This window comes from Ostrea edulis, chromosome 10 (genome assembly GCF_947568905.1).
Source record: "Ostrea edulis chromosome 10, xbOstEdul1.1, whole genome shotgun sequence".
In the NCBI taxonomy this organism is placed as follows: domain Eukaryota; kingdom Metazoa; phylum Mollusca; class Bivalvia; order Ostreida; family Ostreidae; genus Ostrea; species Ostrea edulis.
In genome coordinates, this window is record NC_079173.1 from 28539450 (window position 1) to 28560192 (window position 20743).

General features: G+C 36.5%; 1 protein-coding gene across 1 annotated transcript; it reads left to right on the forward strand.

Annotated features, from left to right (window-relative positions):
* Window positions 1–5759: 5759 nt before the first annotated feature.
* LOC130051085 (uncharacterized) lies at window positions 5760–12196 on the forward strand. The gene is made up of 5 exons (XM_056152399.1): window positions 5760–5895; window positions 6389–6662; window positions 6821–6967; window positions 10932–11199; window positions 11480–12196. Exons 2-5 carry the CDS (start codon window positions 6390–6392, stop codon window positions 12070–12072), a joined length of 1281 nt encoding a protein of 426 aa, XP_056008374.1. The 5' UTR covers window positions 5760–5895; window position 6389; the 3' UTR covers window positions 12073–12196.
* The last annotated feature ends 8547 nt before the right edge of the window (window positions 12197–20743 follow it).

Genomic DNA, 20743 nt, shown 5'->3' on the forward strand with positions numbered 1-20743 from the left:
CGCATGCCCGAAAATCCATTGGGGGGGGGTGTAATTTTCAAATGCAAGCAAACAAACGCAAGTGGGTTATTTGTTATGTATTTCGTTCTTGTTTTTGGAGGGAGCGTGCTAAAAATGACGGTTTCAACAATGAGTGAAAATATTTAAACTTCAGTCTCTACAATATTTTAAGAGTTTTACTTTATTTTACACCTGTGCAAGAACAGCTGCTGGTCAATAAATATAGCATGGAAAGTCTCGACTAATGTTCGTTACTGCACCTCCGCCATTGTTGAAAAAGATAGTAAAGCTCATTTTAGTGAAATTCTGTTCTCACCCCAAATCATCTTATTTCTTTCTAATATAATTCACAAGATGCCCACAGGCCTTATCGGTTACCTGAGTACTAGTGAAAAATTATCACTACTCCCAAGGGCTATTCAATCTAGAATTTTTTTTCCTGTTCTGAATATCTAAGCTAAATTCTAACATTCGGCAAAAGTATATACAAGATCTGTTCTTACAACTTCAATGCCCCCAAAAATGCATATATCGATGAAAGGCTTTAAATAATATAATAAGTGTATTATCATTAAAACAATAAAAGATATGACCCATCCTAGAGTCAAAACTCTGGGTTGTGAAATTCACCATTTTTTGTTCATCCTTTTCTGCTATCCCTAAGTATGCATTTAGATTTTATACAGTATCAGCAACTTACATATAAACACTGTATACTAAGTTTGGCCCCACCCTGGGGGTCAGAACCCCTACCCCAGGGGTCTTCAAATTTATAATTTAGGTAAAGGACTATCTGCTCTTTCTAAATATCCATTTAATTTCAATTTAGTATCAATACATTGTAACACTACAGAAGATGCTATTTAAGTGTTTTACACATAAACACCATATACCAAGTTTGGCTCCGCTCTGGGGTCAGAACCCCTACCCCGGGGATCATGAAATTTACAATTTTGGTAGAGGCATTCCTGCTCTACATCACTATGCATTTAGTTTTTGTTTAGACGTGTGTGGTTCTTGAAAAGAAGATTTTTGAAAATTGGTCAATTTTGGACAGTTTTTTGCCCCGCCCCTGAGGCCCCATGGGTGCAGTAATCCTGAAATTTACAATTTATGTCCCCTTCTTTCAAAGAGGCTTCATACCAAATTTGAAAAGAATTAGAATGACAGTTATCAAGAAGAAGTTAAAAATGTCAATAGTTTACACATTTAATAACTGACCATTTTAGCCCCACCCTGGTACCAAAACCCCTACCCCTCGGATCATAAAATTTACAATTTTGGTAAAGGACTTCCTGTCCTTTCTAAATATCTATTTAGTTTCAATTTAGTATCAATAGCACTAAAGAGGATGTTATTTAAGTATGTTACACATAAACACCATATACCAAGATTGGCCCCTCCCTAGGGTTAAAACCCCTACCCCAGGGATCATGAAATTTACAATTTTGGTAGAGACCTCCCTGCTCTACATCACTATGCACTCAGTTTTCCTTACACACGTGCGGTTGTAGAGAAGAAAAATTTTGAAAATTGGTCAATTTTGGGCAGTGTTTGCCCCGCCCTAGGGCCCCAGGTGTGCTGCTTCATGCCAAATATGAAAAGAATTGAAGTGGTAGTTATCAAGAAGTTAAAAATGTTGAACTGTTAACGCACGACGCACGTCGCACCACGACGGATGACAACCAATTGCAATAGGTCACCTGAGTAAACTCAGGTGACCTAAAATAAAGATATATGAATGATATACAATGTATTTCAACTTTGAAATGACTGCATGTTTGTCCAAAAGCTACACCAGGAGCTAACTTGTAAAGCAGATTGATTTTTTGTCCAGGAAGCAAAAATCCAAGGGACATGATTTGAAGATTGTAATAATTTTAGATTAAGAAGTAAATGCAGATAAATGCCTAAAATTGCTATTCTAAACAGAAAATGACTTGCATAAGTAATTTGGACTCATTCTAATTCTTTCAAAAGATTTGAAGAAAATGACATTCACTATCCCTTTGATAGTCCCAAGTATCAAAATAGATATCGAATATACATGTACATGTTTGTATATACATGATATGTTATCATTCCTGTTTTATTATTTATTTATTTTTTAACTTTGTTAGAGTTATTGCCCTTCGCTCCAAAGTTCCTATGTACACCGTGTATAATATTCGTAAGGCTTAATTTTGTTATTTATATCCACAAATGGTACACGTAAGGATGTAGTATGTCTATTCAAAACGACTAGGAATGAAAGTAGAATATAAACATACGAAATAAGCCTCACATTTGTGAAAATGCATGTGAAAAAATCCCGACTTGTTCGAATTAACTTACATTGGAGCTTTTAAATTAGTGCTCAATCCAAATAGCCGTTCGCAATCTTTGTGGATGTGTTTCGATCGTCTGATGGATTTTGAAACATCTTGGTTGCATCGGCGCTTGAAATCCCGTGGGAATCCGAAAAAAAATATTCCTCAGTACCCCTTGCTTGTCGTAAGAGGCGGCTAAATGTGCTGCTGTGACACGGGACCTCGGTTTTTGCGGTCTCATCCGAAGGACCGCCTCATTAAGTCGCCTTTTACGACAAGCAAGGGGTACTGAGGACATATTCTAACCCGGATCTCCACAGGGTTGGGCTTATAAAATGCCAACACATTATGATCAGAGTTTTTTTTCCTGAACGCAGTAGAAAGACATTATTAATTTTGCTATAATTTTTAAGTAGCATACAGAATATATAGATATAAAATATAATGCAGGTGTAGCCACCAGACGAAGCTTGTTATTTTCAACATGTCAGATTTTCGGATTTGAATTATGCTTATATTTTGAAAAATCTCAATTTACTTCTTGATTATTATGGGTGAATTTTTGTAATATCCATAATGAGCCACCCCACCTCCCAATTAATTATTAACACAATACCTATGCTTCAAAACCAGTATTTCTTTCTCTCTTTATCATTTTATTTTATCCTTTTGTTATTTCTCTGGTTTATTTCGCATTGCATTTCTACACTAGCGATACATCTTCCCTCTTCCCGGTACGAAATTCGTATATTGACCCGTCATTAGACCGCGTTAACCTCCCACTTAATTAAACGATTAATTAACCCGTTCCTTGTTTATGCCTTCATCTAGCGTAACAGTTAATTAGTTCAACTCAGTCCTGATTCTCGTTCAGAACAGACGCTTGGCGTTTTTTCATTGCTCCATATTGCATTTATTTAATTCCATTTCCTTAGTTTTTATAGTTTAGTTCTAGTGCTAGGTTGCATTTTTAGACTATTTGTTTAGTTTTCTTTTCTACGTAAATATTCTGTCGTCCTGCAGAAGGCACAGGATTTGACAATTTCATATTCTATATTTCGTTTTGTTGGTCATTTTGGTGTTTTTAAATCTTTATTTGGCATCGTATTTATATTCAGATCGAACGCATCACTTGGATGTTGAGTGGAGTAGGTTTTTATTTATATAATCATATATATTACATTATTTTTAAACTTATTATCATATGCATATCTTCAAAGCTAATGGGTGGTCCGAATAACAATCAATACGTCTTTCATTGAAGACGGAAGCCATTAATCATGCTGTCTTTTAACTACTCCGAGTACCCTGTATCCCACAATGCCAGGGAGCCTCTCGTCACTTCCTGGTGACTTTTCATGAGACGTCGGTGTAAAAATAATTAATTATCTGACTGATTTCTGTGTACAAAGAAGACAGAATGTCAATCTGTCTTTAATGATGACCTGGAGCACCTGCAAGACACGCCAGGCGTTACGGACTAATTGTGATAGATTGCTTGACCGATTGACGCATCAAATGATATGTATAATTCTTACTGCGCTGCGGTCCGAGTAACGAACTGGAAAGTAAATTGTACAAAGGTTTCTCGATCTTTACATTTATCAATTACCAATGAATCTCCTCTAAACATTTATATCTTGATAATTTAAATAGAATGACATGCATGCCATTATTGTGCTTGGTAATTAGGCAAAGTCATCTAAAATTTAAACGTCTCAAAGATCACTCAGGAAAACATTGACTCTTTATAAAGTACTGTATTAGTACTGTTTTAATACTATGTTAGTACTGTATTAGTACTGTGTTAGGTCTATATTAGTACTATGTTAGTACTGTGTTAGGTCTATATTAGTACTATGTTAATACTGTATTAGTACTGTATTTCGCCAACAATTCGGTCGATTTTAATGCCAAACATTAAATACCACTCGTAAGTCTATATACGATCTAGACAAAACTAATATACATTTATTGCAAACCATAAATCTGACATATTAATTTTGAATATTCTAGACTATTTGCAAGGAAGAGCATAGGAAGTGTAATATAACATAATTAATTCAAAAATAGAATCAGAATTTATTTTAAATACTCTATAAAAAAGCATTAATGCTATCAATGACGGAAAGACATGTGATGTAAATTCATAAATGCACATAAAACGAAGAGCACTGTAGATGGATATTCACCTCCGCCACACCTGGGGTTGAACTCACGACCTACGGAATCAAATTTCCTAGCAGTGTGTGAACGCTTGACCATCTAGGCAAGATATTTGTCTAGGTGGTCGAGTGGTCTAGCGCACTGGTCACACGCTGTTAGATATTTGATTGTGCAAGACCCGAGTACAATCCGGGATAGGGACCAAGGATGGTATCCATTCATAAGTAATGTCTCTATGCTGTATATGAAAGCTTTATTCACTGCGGGCAAATATGTTTATTCAAGAGTTCATTGCTCTCTCTCTCTCTCTCTCTCTCTCTCTCTCTCTCTCTCTCTCTCTCTCTCTCTCTCAGTGTGTCTTTGTGTAAATTTTTTCCTTTAATTTTTTTTATTGCCACATTATATACAAACTTGAGAAGTTATCCATAGTCAAAATCAGTGTGCCAAGAACGGCCCAACAATCTGTATGAAACACGTCAGACAGCATTTGATCCAATAATAGAATACTGCATATGGCATACAAAATCGTTTACATGTATGATTTGTTCTAAAATCATACTTATATAGAAAATGTGCTATTCCAAAGCGTTAAATATCCCCCATCTCTTAAAAAATTTCTCAGAATTATACATATATTTCCCCAACTTTCTGTAATACAAAACTTTCTTTTTGCACCTTCAAAATATGGTAGCTGTTTATGACATCTTGCAAATATACCTTTTCACTACACAGAGTAAGAGGTTTATGATATAATAGTTATTTGCACATCTACGAAAAATTACATCAACCCGTGAAACATCAACCATTATCTCAGCACAGAGCAAAAACAAATATGGAGATATAGGGTCTCCTTGTCTACAACCTCTTCCCATATTGAAAAATTCAGTAAATGTGCCATGTTGGATCATAATTTGTGGTCACAGAAAAGTATTTTCTTTGCCGAATTAGAAAAGTTAAGAACTTTATAAATGAAATTCCATGACATAGAGTCAAATTCTTTCTCAAATCTATCAAAAGAATCACTCCTGGCTTAATTTGTTCAATAGTATATTATGTCATATAGTAGCTTCGTATTTTCTTCAATGTATCTCCCAGCAAATTTTTTGTTGTTGTAATTTTCGCGTAGATGTCTATTCAAATATAATTTCATACGGTTAGCAAGAACACTTGAAAGGAGTTTATATGTTCCATTTAGTAGGGATGTGTGTGTAAAGTTAACAAAGAATGTGTAATGGAGTGGATTAGAATTTCGTTTATTAATGAAACGGAACCATCTAATGAAGTGCAGTATTTAGGGCGGACGTATTGATTGATAACCTGTGATTGAAAAGAGAGGGTTTACAATATAAAAAGATCGAACTTTATTTGGTACTAATTGTTTAGGCCAATTCATTTTAGGGACGCTTATCTTACGCTTCAGGTTTGAGTACAAATAATCTTGTCGATATGTGTCTTCTTTCAGCAATTCTATGCATTGTTTCTTATAATCAGGAGGAATATTATGGTTTTAGAAATTTACGACTTTAAGAATAGACTGTTTGTGTGATGTACGTGTTTGTCGAACATTATATGTAAAACTTATACCGTACCAATTTTGATGCACCAGATGCGCATTTCGACAAATAATGTCTCTTCAGTGATGCTCAACCGAAATGTATACTATGTCATTCCAGTTTCTGCTATACACTTCCTTTATATCCAATGATTTTAATTTCTCAGCAAATATAGTTTGCCCATGTCATATCGTGAGATCATGGATGTTTGTTATGCATATTATACTGGACCAAGACTAAAATGTCGTGTTTCCTCACTAAGTATCACTTTAAGTAAATAACTCCCTTTGTTTCGGGGACAAGAAGAAATGCGAATTGGCGTCTCTAAGTAATACTTCTCATGCCCATATTTCGTTACAGTATGGGTCCCTGGTTGTTTTTGGTAACTCTCCTGGGTTTGAAGTTCACAGTTCATGGCCAGATACCACCATCCCAGGATCCACCGACGCCACCAACGGAGCCACCAATACCAACTCCTTCCTCTGATTTATATATTGGAGATATACCAAGGCTGGACACATTACCACTACCAGATGACGGCGGAGTAGATCTGTCCCCACTGAATACACAACCCGCTGTGAGTGAAATTAAACCTACGGAAGGACCGATAACATCGCTCGCAGGAAATATACAGGTTTATCATCTATTTTCCAACGCAAAATTCGATCATCAGATGTCAGGCATTGCGAATACCAAAATATATGTATATGTACTATGTAGTGAGAAATCATTATCATTCAGACGCTTAAGTAATTCCACCAAAATTGATTAACTTCTATCATATATATACAGGTGGTAATCAATGATCAATTAAGAGAGATTATGAAGAACTACCAAATCACGACGCAGGAAATTCAGGATATGCTTGACCTGTATGCACGAGGAGGTAGTCCAACCATTACCAAGTCGAGAACGAATCCTGAGACTGGACTTCAAGAGGTGACGTAATGCTTTACCGGCATGCATTCTAATAGTCAGAATTACATAAATTACCAGTGAGGTCTAAATTTGTGGTACTTCACAATGTCTCAATGTGACATCTCAATATGAGTGACAATTCTCAACGGAACGTAAAACAAACCACGAACTAATCAATTTGGCCAAAATTTTAATAAAATTACTAAAATTACTAAAGATATCCCAAAGATCCGTTTCTCTCACATCTTGGCTTTCCCACGCTCAGGTACGTTTTTCTGAATAAGGTTTGTATGGAATATGTATTCTACATGTATGTACGTCTTCATAATATTAATACGTTATTGACATAATGCATGACTACCATGTTTTACATGGGAACAAAACCGTAGTTTTAAAAAAATAGATAAACATAAAAAAGAAATGTTACTACTGTGGAACACCGGTTTTTTTTCAATTTATCTTACACGCATTTATATTTATTTTTGAGTCCTATGAATTTCCAGGTTTTAGGTCACCTAAGCTGACAACGCAAATGTTATTTTTTATCACCTACTGTCTTTCTGTCTATAAACTTTACATATCTTCATAATCTCCGGAACCGCTTAGCCAATGCGATCCAAATTTGGCACAAATTATCCTTAGTTAAAGGGCTTTCACAGTTATTCATTTCAGTATCCAGGATACATGTAATTAGCGATTTGTTGATTTGAGATAGTGTGGGGTAATTCAAAAATATTTTTCTGTAGAACCACTGGGCAGCACTTAAAAGAGTACGGATTCGAAATCGTTAAAATTATTGCCCCGGATGTAGGATGGGAACACACAAGGGGAACATAGTTTTAATTGGGAATATCGTGGACAAGTCTTGTAAAATCTTTCTATCAAAATCAGTAGGACCATGATTAGTCATATTAATATGCACGCATCATCGGGTAATACAGATTTAAAGTTGCTCAGATCATGGCCGTAGGGGTAGGGGTAGGCAGTAAGTTTCACAATTGAATATAGGGGGAAACTTTAGAAATATATTTCTTCTTAACAACAAGGTTATGGTTACTCAATAGCTAAACTGAGCTATACACTCAGCAGCTTCGTTTTATCACCTGTTGTTTGGGGTCAGTCTGTCCACCCGCCGCCTCTAACTTCTTCTCCAGAACCAATGGACCAATGTCAACCAAGAGTGCCATAAAATTAAGTGGGTAGCAGGGATTTAGAATTGTAAAAATGAAGGTCCACATCATTTTCAAAGGAGAGCTAGCTGATCAGGAAATAGTGAAATTATGGTAGCTTTTTAAAAAAATCTCAAGAAGCACTGAACTAGAAAAGACAAAACTTATGTAAAAACTTCCTCGAAGGAATTGTTTAAATTATTGTCAGTTTTACATGCTTCTTAAAATATTCTTCGCAAGAACAATGGGGCATTGATAAGTCATATTCATATGCAAGCATCTTCAGGTAGTACAAATTTAAATCTGTTCAAATCAGGACTGCGGTGGTAAGGGTGTAGCCACACAATCGGAGCTAAGTTTTATATTGGAATATTGGATAAAATAAGAGTAAGGGTAACGGTACCATGATTAGTCATACTGATGATCAAACATCCTCAGGTAGAGCAGAGTCTAGTCGTTTTACTTTGTTGCTACCGGAAGTTGGATGAGACCACAATGGGCGATCAAAGATTGACATTGGAATATATGTATATTGCAAAAAATTCTTTTAAAAATCAATCGTCATATGAATAGCTTAGCTATGGTTATTCATGTTAATAGGCAGGTGGTCCCGTGGGAAATCGGGTTAGAATAGGTCCTCAGTACCCCTTGCTTGTCGTAAGACGCGATTGAATGGGGGCGGTCCTTCGTATGAGACCGCAAAAACCGAGGTCCCGTGTCACAACAGGTGTGGCACGATAAAGATCCCTACCTGCTCAAAGGCTGTAAGCACCGAGCGTAGGCCTAAATTTTGCAGCCCTTCACCGGCAATGGTGACGTCTCCATATGAATGAAAGACTCTCGAGAGGGACGTTAAACAATATACAATCAATCAATAATAGGCAGGTATCCTTGGATAGTTTTTAAAATCAAATCCCCAAAGGGAAGGGTAGTACCACAATATAGGGTTTACATTGAAAGTTTTCATTGTATAGGAAAACTTCAGACATATTTTTGGTAAGAGAGGTAGGTCCATGATTAGTGATATTAATATGCAAATATCAGGTACATTAGATTTAAGTTGATTCAAATCCTGGCTGGAGGGTAAGGATGGGGTATTAACAGGATATCAAAATTTTACATACAGATGGTTTTAAAAACATAATCTTATTCCCAAGCGCAGCAGAGAAAAAATCAATCATCAATGAAAGGCGAAGATAAGGAACAATTATCAATCTCAAAAACTCCACAATGAATACAAAATAGATAATTAAGCAAGCACCGCCCCCTGGACATACCAGAGATAGGATCAGGTGTCTAGGAGGAGTAAGCATCCCCTGTGTCAAAGTGTAAGCATCCACGGGTAGTGCAGATTCGAGTGTACTTAAATCAATGTTGTGGGGTAGGCTTGGGCCCCAGAAAGGGTTGAAAGTTTTACAGGAGAATTTAATGGGGGAAATTGTGGACCATGGAAATAGAATTGTGCTACTTAAATATAGGGAAATATACTAGTACTAGGGAACCCCACGTTATGTGGATTCACGTTACGTCATGACCCCGTTCGGCTTAAGTGGGGTCATGATATGGGGTCAAATTTTGTCGTGGGAATAGAGAGAGTAAAACTTCTCCTTATCAAAATCTTCTGAAAAACAGTAGAACTTGTTTGAGTTTGGTGAGCGTTATGTCCCACGGGCCCCTTCTTTGAAGGCCATTTTAAACGGTAGAATACGTGCACATGAAAATGAAAGATGACAAGTGTTTAACACTTTAAAGAACAAACACTCCAAAAACGAAGTGTTTCATGTACTTCAGTTACCAAGGTAAAACCGGTTAGGCTATGTGCACTTGCAACGAAGTTTCGAAATAATTTCATCCGACGACGGAAAGGTGTCATGAACAAACTTGCAAATTGCACACATTTCTTTTCTCAATATTCCATTTTTTTTTTAAATTAAGGGTGCAAACTATAAAATCATTGTACAATTCAACTTTAAGATCAAAATAATATTTGGTGTCCAGGGAGTCATTGTATATCCAACACAGCAAAGTTGGTCAAACTCGCCTTCTTTTTGGGTCTTTTTTCTGTGTTGTGAAAAGGTAAAAACATAATTTCTGTCGTATAGTCATATTCCCTAGAGATGGGATGAAAGTATATAATATCTGGAAAGCTAATTATATTGATCCAATCCAGATTTCTACCAGCATCTTGATGATATTTCTTTTTGTCATTAACATGATGACACATCAACAACCTAACCATTGGTACGAAACACGTCAGGCAACATTTGACTCAAATGGCAGGTTGTATTTGTAAATTAGATCGTTAAAACGAACATAGAATTTGCAAAATTCTGACTTGAAACAAGACTGTTAAACCCCTGTAATATTAGCTTTTTTCAGTAGCCAGCTCGATCAATAAACTGATCATATGTAGAACATGCCCTTGAGTATTGAATCAGTTGAGAGTTTTAACACCATACGATCAAGATGTAAGGCTCATGACGGGTGTGACCGGTCGACAGGGGACGCTTACTCCTCTAGGCACCTGATCCCACCTCTGGTGTGTCCAGGGGTCCTTGTTTGCCCAACTTTCTATTTCGTATTGCTTATTGATCACTGTTCGTTCGTTATCTTTACCTTTCACGCAAGTGAAAATCTCATGAATCATACAAACTTGTCACTTCCCCATTCTGTGTCAATGATATATTCGAGGAAATGTTCTTTAGATATTACTTATTGTGTGTTATCTAAGTCTCTTGTCAAACATAAAACACTTGTTACTGCTGTAACATCTTGTGGAATATTCAGATTTACTATTAGACAATTTGATTTTGCAGATAATTACTCTGGACTTTGAGCAATTTGCTACCAAAAGTCCAAGTGGAGATGATGGCGAAACAACACCGGTGACCAGTGTGTCTCCAGATGCTATCACACTAACAGATCAATTGGGAACTAGTGTTAAACCTGGCGATAAGCCCATGGATACTAGTCCACCCAGGAGAAATACACTGGCGGATCTTCAGGATGCGGCGGAATATCTGCGGAATCAGATCAGAGAATTAGATTCCCAATTATTGGCTTTAGATAACGCCTACCGTGCGGGTAAGAGTGTAATTTTCTTTCGTTCAGCATATTTAATACGAAATTATCAATGCTATTGGTAAACATCAATTGAAACTGATTTGGGTTGCCAATTGTTTAAAGATTGTCACTTTACACACAGTTCTAAGCAATGTTTTGAAAAGATCGATATCATTATTCATACGCATTATATATTTTTTGAGGTGCTTTTTCTGGTGTTTTTTTTTTCCTTCCTCAAAAGTTAAATTAAAGAAATGGTTTAGTTAAAATCATTTGAAACTGATCAAATTCCATCATTTAGGACAAATTACCCGACTTACAAGAAATCAGAACGCTGTTGGAAACAGAGAGAGACGCCGCCAGTTAGAGAGCGATCTCAGAACTCTCCAACGTGAAATCAGCAGAATGACGATGCCCCCCAAGGCAGCGAGAGAGAACCCTAGGGAAGCAAATTCTGGAGGTTCTTTAGATAGAGATATAGTTCGCCTAGAAATGGAAAATCGGCGTCTAGAGGAGCGCCTGCGACGTGGGGAGGATCCACGATTGACGCCCACAAGCGAGATTCCACGAGTTCAACGACAATCAGGACAGCAAGGGAATGTTCCCCGTCAAGCTGCATCCGTCTTACCATCGTACGAAGCACTTAGACAAGAACTTCTCCGAATACGTGCGCAGGAAAGATACATTCTCCGTCAACTACAGATGCTCTCGGCAAGAAATGCTCGACCTCTTGGGAGAGGTAGAATGCCCGATCCAAGGAATGTATTTCTAAGAAGACGACCCATTACAAGGCGAATAAATTTCAGCAACACGCCCCGATTTTCTTCCCGGAGAACTTTAACCGGAAGTGTAGCCAGAGGGGTCGTCCCAAATACTCGAATGCGGCTTCTGTAATCGAACAACTTAGCAAAGGACCGGAATAAATTCACACAACATCCCAAGATTCATTTCAACCCTGTGTATTTATATATGTACTAGCATTCGTCACATAGCAAATAAAGGAAATGCAGCTCCACAATATTCAAGTTTTATATCACAGTTCAGATTATAAGCAAGAAATGCATTATGGTACCGAATTTTTCCAAAGTAGTTTACTGTCGATGTTCATTTGAAATACTGTTTTGCCATCAGTTTCAAGAACGGTATCTTTTTTTCTTTCCTTCTTTCTTATAATGCCATTCTCGTAAAAGTTGTAAAGTGCCAAGGTTAGAATAGGTTTTAAATGCTTGTTTATTGCAAGAGGGGACTAAGTGGGACCGTCCTTCGAATGAGACCGCAAAAACCGAGACTCCATGTAACAAAAGATGTGGCACGATAAGATTTCTCCCTGCTCAAAGGTCGCAAGCGCCGAGACTGGGCCTAACCCTTCACCGGCAACAGTTAGGTCTCCATATGAGTGAAAGATTCCCAGCGGGACATTAAACAATAAACTAACCAATCAATTAATACTCCTCGCAGCGTCGTGCGTGTACGTCACTCCCCAGACACTAGTTCGCTAGTGATGACCATTCTTGCTATTCAATGAAACATTTTATGAGAGAAAAGATAATTACTTTCATAAATGTAGACACCATTTTGAGGAGGATTCATTACAATTGTAGGTTGTTTAACCTCCTTCTCAAGAATTTTCACTCATATGGGGACGTTTAACTGAACGCAATATTAGATTAAAATACAGTATTCACATTTGCCAACGTTTTGTCACCACGAACTCGTGTTGTTTCATAATAAATCATTTATCAATTTAAAACCCACTGGATATAAACTTTATGCATAACTAGTCATAAATGTAAGAGATATAGGATTCCTGTAAAAGGTAAGGGTTAATGTGTAGTTTCACGTACTTTAAACGTGCTTATCAAGCGCAGGACTTATTTCTATTGTCTCTGCGGTGACATAAAATCTGCGGAATTTGATATATCAGCGTACTTAAAATGACCATCCGTGAAATCATGAATTCGTGGAATTAAATACGTCTACATTATCAGTGATACCAAAGATACCATTGTTGTAATACTTCATACTAAAAAAAAAAACCAAAAAAAAAAAAAAAAACGAAACAAAAAAACTACAAAAGTATCGATTCTGCACTGTAAGAAACATATTTGGTTCACTATAATTTCACGAGCTGAATTGCTTGTCTTAAGACGACGAACAGTGATTGGTCTCATAAATCCTATAAAGGGCACACACGGTCCCCTGAACACACGAAAGGTGGGATCAGGTGTCTAAGAAGAGTAAGTATCCCCTGTTAACCCTGCAGACCCTTCATGAATCTTGCATCTTGATCTCCGTAGACAAAATCAGTATGTAAAGATCAGCTTAGCAATTGGTATGAAACATTTCAGATAAACTTCGACCCAGTGAGAGATTGTATTTGCAAATTACATCATTATAACGACCACATACTTTACCAAATGCTGACTTAAAACGAAACAATTGACACCGCTAAAACAACTTATTTGTCTGTATCCTGCCTCGATTTAAAAAAAATGATCATGTGCAGAACACGCTTTGAGAGGTATAAACACAAGCGATAATGGAATATAGTTACGCAAATATGGGAAATTGACGATGCAGAAGTTAGGGTTATCCCGTTTGTCATAAAGTTGTGTTGTACGTTTGCCGTTAACATCTATGTTTAATGAAAATATTAAAACATAAAGCCAATATGGATGACTCTGTGATATATTTTATTTCCAGTTCATTGGGGTATACCGAATCAACATTTGAATGCAAATGAGTATTGTTGATAGATAATACTTTGTCGATATATTTAGATGTGTAGCTAAAGACCACAACAAGACACTTTTTGATATATAGAAGATTTTGAATAAACCCTGCCTTCTCAGAATACAAAACAGTTCAGTTAATAATGGAGCACAATTTGTGTGCATGAGAATTTCAGACTGTTTAAAGACCTAATCACCAAACACTACGTATATATTATTAATGAGGAACTCCAGCATCTTTTTAATATCAAATTGTGCGTAGAATCAGAGTGGTGTGCTTGAGCACAAGATATCTATTCTAGTAACGGAAATGATATTTATGAAGTCAAAACTCTGGTCTTTAATTTATCGGGAGGAATTGTCGTGTACAGTGTATGTGTGGAAAAAGTCACACGTTTTGACGCTGTTGATATGGGAAAAGTTTAGTAATTCAAAGTTTACTGAAAGTTCTTTTGGGAATTTTTAGAATGCATATTTAATTTACTTCTTGCTTATTTTGTGGTACAATACGTCTGACGTTCCTATATCACAACAGTTGATATTTTCGTGCCGAATAGAGACAAATGTTAGGTAGAACATTTACTAGATCCTGCAATGTGTCTCTTTAAGGGTTTTGTGTAGTTTTGGTATACAAATATAGGTACGGTACTCTCTTTACCATGATATCGAAACCTTGCAATGTAAACACGTAGTAGAATGAAAGGTGAATATAACGAACAGTGATCAATCTCATAACTCCTATAAGCAATACAAAATAGGTAGTTGGGCAAACACGGACCCCTGAATACATCAGAGATGGGAGCAGTTGCCGAGAAGGAGTAAGCATCCCCTGTCGACCGGTCACACCCGCCATGAGCCCTATGTCTTATATCATTCGAGTCCGTCTTAATTTGGCGAGTCACATTAAAATTCATTTTATTGTTTAATGCATTGCATTTCTCAAATATATCCTGTGGAGTGATAGTGAACAGGAATTCAATATCTATACCTAGAAACGTACTAGTTTAATTTACGAACCGGATTTTGCATGGCTGCCTCTGTCGCCTTTCCGTTTAGATCCATATGTAAATTATGTACATTAAAAATTGTAGATAACTTTGTTTTGTTGGTTTCCCTTTTCTCTCGTCCCTTTGAGATTTTTTAGATTTTGACATTGCAATCGGTTGTCGTCCGTCGTCGTCTGTCAACAATTGAACAGTTTTAACTTCTTCTTGATAACTACCATTCCAATTCTTTTCAAATTTGGGATAAGGGGGACATAAATTGTAAATTTCTGGTCTCCAGCATCCCTGGGGCCTTAGTGGCGGGGCAAAAACTGCCAAGAATTAACCAATTTTCGAAAATCTTCATCTCAAGAATCGCACAACTGTAAGAAAAACTAAATGGATGGTAATGGAGAGCGGAAAGGCCTCTACCAAAATTGTAAATTTCATGGTCCCTGGGGTAGGGGTTCTGACCCCAGGGTGGGGCCAAACTTGTTATATAGTGTTTATGTGTAAAACACATAAATAACATCTTCTTTAGTGCTATTGATGCTAATTTGAAACTAAATTGATAGAGTAGGTAGTCTTTTACCAAGATTGTTTGATGATCTCCAGAGTAAGGGTTCTGACCCCATGGTGGGACCAAGCTTAGTATATACATGTAGTATTTATGTGTAAGTTTGCTGATATTGTATAAAATCTAAATGCATACTTAGGAATAGCAGAAAAGGATGTACAAAAAATGGTGAATTTCAATCAAAACCCAGGGTTATGACTTTAGTATGAGTCCAAAGTAGTCATATGTTTTGACGTTTTTAAAATGTTAATACACCTATTATTTAAATCCTTTCATCAGTGTATGCACTTTTGAAGGCAGTGAAGTTTTAGGAACACGTCTTATTTTATACTGTTGCTGAACATTAGAATTTAGTTTAGATATTCAGAACAGGATTTTGTTTTCTAGTTTTCATAGCCCATGGAAGTAGTGATACTTTTTCACTAGTATTTAGGTGACTGATAAGGCCTGTCGGCCTCTTGTTCATTGATATTGAGAAGTAAACAACGATAAGAAAGGTACCAGGAATTTAGATTTAAGAGTGTAGCGAGGATTCTACGAGATCCTTTCAACGCTTGTCGCTTCAACGTACCTCAATGGTTAAAGTTTCATCTGAAAGACCCGGTACTCTCACCGGTCAATAGGGGATGCTTACTCCTCCTTGTCACCTGATCTTACATCTTGTATGTCCAGGGGTCTGTGTTTACCCAACTCCCTATTTTGTATTCTTTATAGGAGTTCTGAGATTTATTACCTTTCGTTATCTTCACCTTTTAAATGCCGAGCGTTTAGCAAAGGAGTGGACACTACCTATTGCTACATATTAGAAAAGTCTTGACCAATGTACGATCAGGTCTCAAATTCACCTCCTTCTGGCCATAAAACAATCACTCTAACATCATAACCCCGTTTACCTGATCAGGATATAGGGCTCACGGCGGGTGTGACCGGTCGACAGGGGATGCTTACTCCTACTAGGCGGCTGATTTCACTTCTGGTGTGTCCAGCGTCTGTGTTTACCCAACTATCTATATTGTATTGCTTATAGGAGATTGATCACTGTTCGTTATCTTCACCTTTTACATTTGTATGAAAGTCATAACCTCTGTACGTTCGTCTAAAAAAGATGTGGAACAAATAAAGAAAATTCATTCTATATTCCATATTTCGTATACAGTGTATCAAGACTGAATTCTTTCCCCTGAAGAAAGGCGTACACTGTAGATCCACATGATTTAATTTGTCAAGTGTTGCCTTTCAAATTGCAATTATAGATATTTTGAATAAACATAAACAAAGAGTGTGTAATGAAGTGGATAACGTACATGGAACGAAACCATTAAATGCTGGGAATTAACTAGGGATGAAGCATTGATCGATCACCAATGATTGAGAATAGAAAAAATACAATATAAAAACATCAAACTTTATTTGACACTTATTGTTTCGGACAATTCGTTTTAGGGACACTTAACGCACACTTCAGGTTTGATTACGTAGGCTCTTATCAATATATCTCTTCTTCCAGCAGTTCTGTCTATTGTTTTTATAGTCATGATTAATATTATTTTAACAAGTTTACAGTTAGGAGAGGAATGTTAATATAATATCAGAATATACGTTTATGGCATATTTTCGGGTTTTTTAATCTAAGGGTGAAAAAGTGAAGAAAACGAAGAGTGATGAATCTCATAATTCCTATAAAGAATACAAAATTAAGAGTAGGATAAACATGACCCCTGGACATACTAGAGGTGGGATCAGACAAACATGGACCCCTGGTCATATATACAAGATGTGGAATAAGGTGTCCCGAATCTCAATTTCCCAGCAAACCTTCCTTAGTCGGATATCAAATTACAATCGCATGGAAATTGTTGTTTGGTTCCGATTTTGCTACCTTAGGAAGAACCTGATTATATCAGTGGAGAGGGTAAAAGTAGAGTCTTAGAGGAACACTTGTTTTGTATATCACTAAATTTGGAATCAACTAGCAGATGAAGAATAACGTTGGAAAACGTTTTCGTGATTTTCTTTGAAATTAAAAAGAAAATATGGATTGAAAAATGTACATTTGTGAAAAGAGGGAGATAGTTAAAAGTCTTATATTGGTTCCATGAAATGAATTTAAAATCCCACTATTTAAGCATCTAATGATACAAATTAGTATGCATATATATATATATATATATATATATATATATATATATATATTGCAATATTGCAAACGAATGATATACACGCTGTAATCCTTTAATCGATTAGATTAGAACTGTGCTATAAAAACTAATTTCTCCGCAAGGATCATCAATATTTCAAATAATTCATAGCTTCGTCGTGGCATTTCATTACGATGTTACACAGCTTGTTTACTTTGAATAGAGTAACGAAATCCCAATAGATTTGCCAAAGAGAATTTACATCGAGTTTGAAGAAGTATTTCAAATCAGTGTATGGGATTTTAAAGTGTGCAATATGATCTTGAGGTGCATTTTTTGCCGCTTTGTCTGCTTTGGTGTTGCCAGGGATACCAATATGGCTTCGGATCCAGCAGAACTCAACTATTTTACCCTGTTTAGTTAGAATATAAAAACAAAGGAATGGCAGGTGCTCACATTTATTATGTAAAAAATATATAAATAAAGTTTGAACAAACCTATTAATTTCTTTTTTAAGATATACTTTGGATAGTGACCTCAAATTGATAAAATAACCATTTATAGGTAATTACAATACATAATAGTCACATACTTTGTCTAACTCACCTTTACAAGAAATGCAAAACTTTTCTTATAGGAGTTATGAGATTGATTACTGTTTGCTATCTTCACGTTTTCATTAACAAAATATATTGAAAATTTCAAACAAAACTATAACTACCTCTTATCCTTATATAAGACTGATTTTATAGCTTTGTGGTAGAAGTGATATAGTCTTACTCTTTTATGATTTTCATTGCCCTGATTCGTTTCAGGATGGGTCCCAAATTGCTCTTCGTCACTCTTCTGGGTTTGACGTTCATAGTTCTATGTTTCGTTAGAGGATGAATCCCGGATTACTCTTCGTGACTCTTCTGGGTTTGACGTTCATAGTTCTATGTTTCGTTACAGGATGGATCCTGGATTGCTCTTCGTAACTCTTCTGGGTTTGACGTTCACAGCTCATGGACAAACACCACCACCGGAACGGCCATCGATAACAACCCCTTTCCCAAATCTACTTCCTGAAGACTTACTAAGGTCAAACATTGTCCCACTGCCAGACAATGTTGGAATAGAGCCGACTCTACTAGAGGTAGAGTCCGCAGTGAAAGAAGCAAAACCTACAGAAGTAAATATACAGGTTCATTCTGCAATATATAGAAATTCTAAAGAACTTTTAGTAAACTTGAAATCGCAAAACGTTTCTCAAATCAACAACATCAAAACGTATGACTTTTCAAAACTTTACACGAGCATTCCTCACGATGAATTAAGACTAGACTTTTTGTTTTGACATCATAGACAGTTGTTTCTTTAAAAACATGGAAAACACAAATATTCATATCTAATGATCAGTCATCCGAAAAATTACTTTGTTAAGCACCACTTTGATATGATTGCACAAGTACTATGAAGTTGAAATAAAATATATACTGGAGTTTCTCATTGACAGTATCTTCGTAGTCTTTGGTGACCAGGTCTTCCAACAGTCTGTTGGAATTCCCATGGGCAAGAATTGTGCTCCCTTATTAGCTGACCTGTTTTTATATTCCAATGAAGCAGAATTTATTAAAAAAAACCTTCTACTTGAGAAGAAAAAAGCTTCAATTCGACATTGAGATATAACGACGACGTTTGATGTATTAACAATAATAACTTTCATTCATATGTCGATTCGATATATCCCTGTGAGCTCGAAATAAGACACCACAGAGTCGTCCACTTCTGCTTCATACGTAGATATTTTATTGAAGGTAAACACCAATTGCAAGCTAACAACTCAACTTTATGACGAACGTGTGATTTCAGCTTCTTCAGCGTCAACTTCCCATATTTATGTAGCAATATTCCATTATCACCTGCATATGGTGTTTATATCTCTCAACTGATTCGATAAGCAAGAGTTTGTTCTGTATATGGTCAATTTTTTAATCGAGACAAGCTGATGGTGCAGGGGTTTCAACAATTTCGTTTAAAGTCAGCACTTGGCAAATTCTATGGTCGTTATAACGGTCTACTTTGTAACTACAACGTATCGCTGTCTGACATGTTTCATACCGATTGTTAGACCATCCCTGGCACACTGATGTTGACTATGGATAAATCCGTTTACCTGATCAAGATATAGGGCGCACGGCGGATGTGACCGGTCGACAGGGGATGCTTACTCTTCCAAAGCACCTGATTCCACCTTACTATCTGTGTGTGTTTACTGTAAATCAACCAATTTTTCACAGGTAAACCGCGAAATAAAGTTCATTTAGTGTATATATATATATATTGTTGACTGTCCAAAACATGGTTACAGTGAAGTGTCGCCTCTCTACAGAAGTAAGTATATTGACACAACACGAGCACAAAGTGGTGTTTTCTTTCATTATATGCATTCTAAATTGTCATGTGAGGACAAGAAACGATTTTTTCAAAGACAAAAGAGAATGATATACCATTTATCTACAGGTGATGAACAATGACCAATTACGGGATGTTATGAAAACATTAGATATCACACAAGAGGAAATTCGGGAGCTGTCAGACCTATATACGCGAGGAGGTAGTCCAACCATCACTAAAGCAAGGAAGAATTCCAAGACTGGGCTGCAAGAGGTGAAGTTATCTTACAGTACAAACATGTATCAATTTAATTGAAAATTTTAGTTGTATGTTCTATTTTGCTTAAAAAAGAAGATACACAAACTACCTTTTTGTTAAGAAATAATAGCTCTATAGTCCCATTAAATATGAAAATTCGTCGCCTAATGTCTTAGCTCTTTTAAGGCAAATATAGGTTCAAATGACCTTTTTAAATTTGTCTTGAATCTATGGTTGTTATAACCATCTACTTTGCGAAGACGACATGCCATTGAGTCAAATGCTATCGAGCGTATCTCATAACGATTGTTAGGCCGTTCTTTACAAACTGATTTTGACTACGGAGTACTCCGTTTATGTGATCAAGATAAACGGCTTATGGTGGTTGTTACCGGTCGACAGGGAATGCTTAGCTTTATACACTGATTTTAATTTATACATCCTAGGCACCTACTCCCAACTCTGGTATGTGCAGGGGTCCGTGTTTGTCAAACTCTTTAT

What these genes read in the sequence shown, in the direction of transcription:
- LOC130051085 (XM_056152399.1), top strand. Translation starts at nt 6,390, where the DNA reads ATGGGTCCCTGGTTGTTTTTGGTAACTCTCCTGGGTTTGAAGTTCACA. An exon ending in CGCTCGCAGGAAATATACAG is followed by an intron (nt 6,663 to 6,820) that starts GTTTATCATCTA and finishes ATATATATACAG; the next exon opens with GTGGTAATCAATGATCAATT. An exon ending in AGATAACGCCTACCGTGCGG is followed by an intron (nt 11,200 to 11,479) that starts GTAAGAGTGTAA and finishes TCCATCATTTAG; the next exon opens with GACAAATTACCCGACTTACA.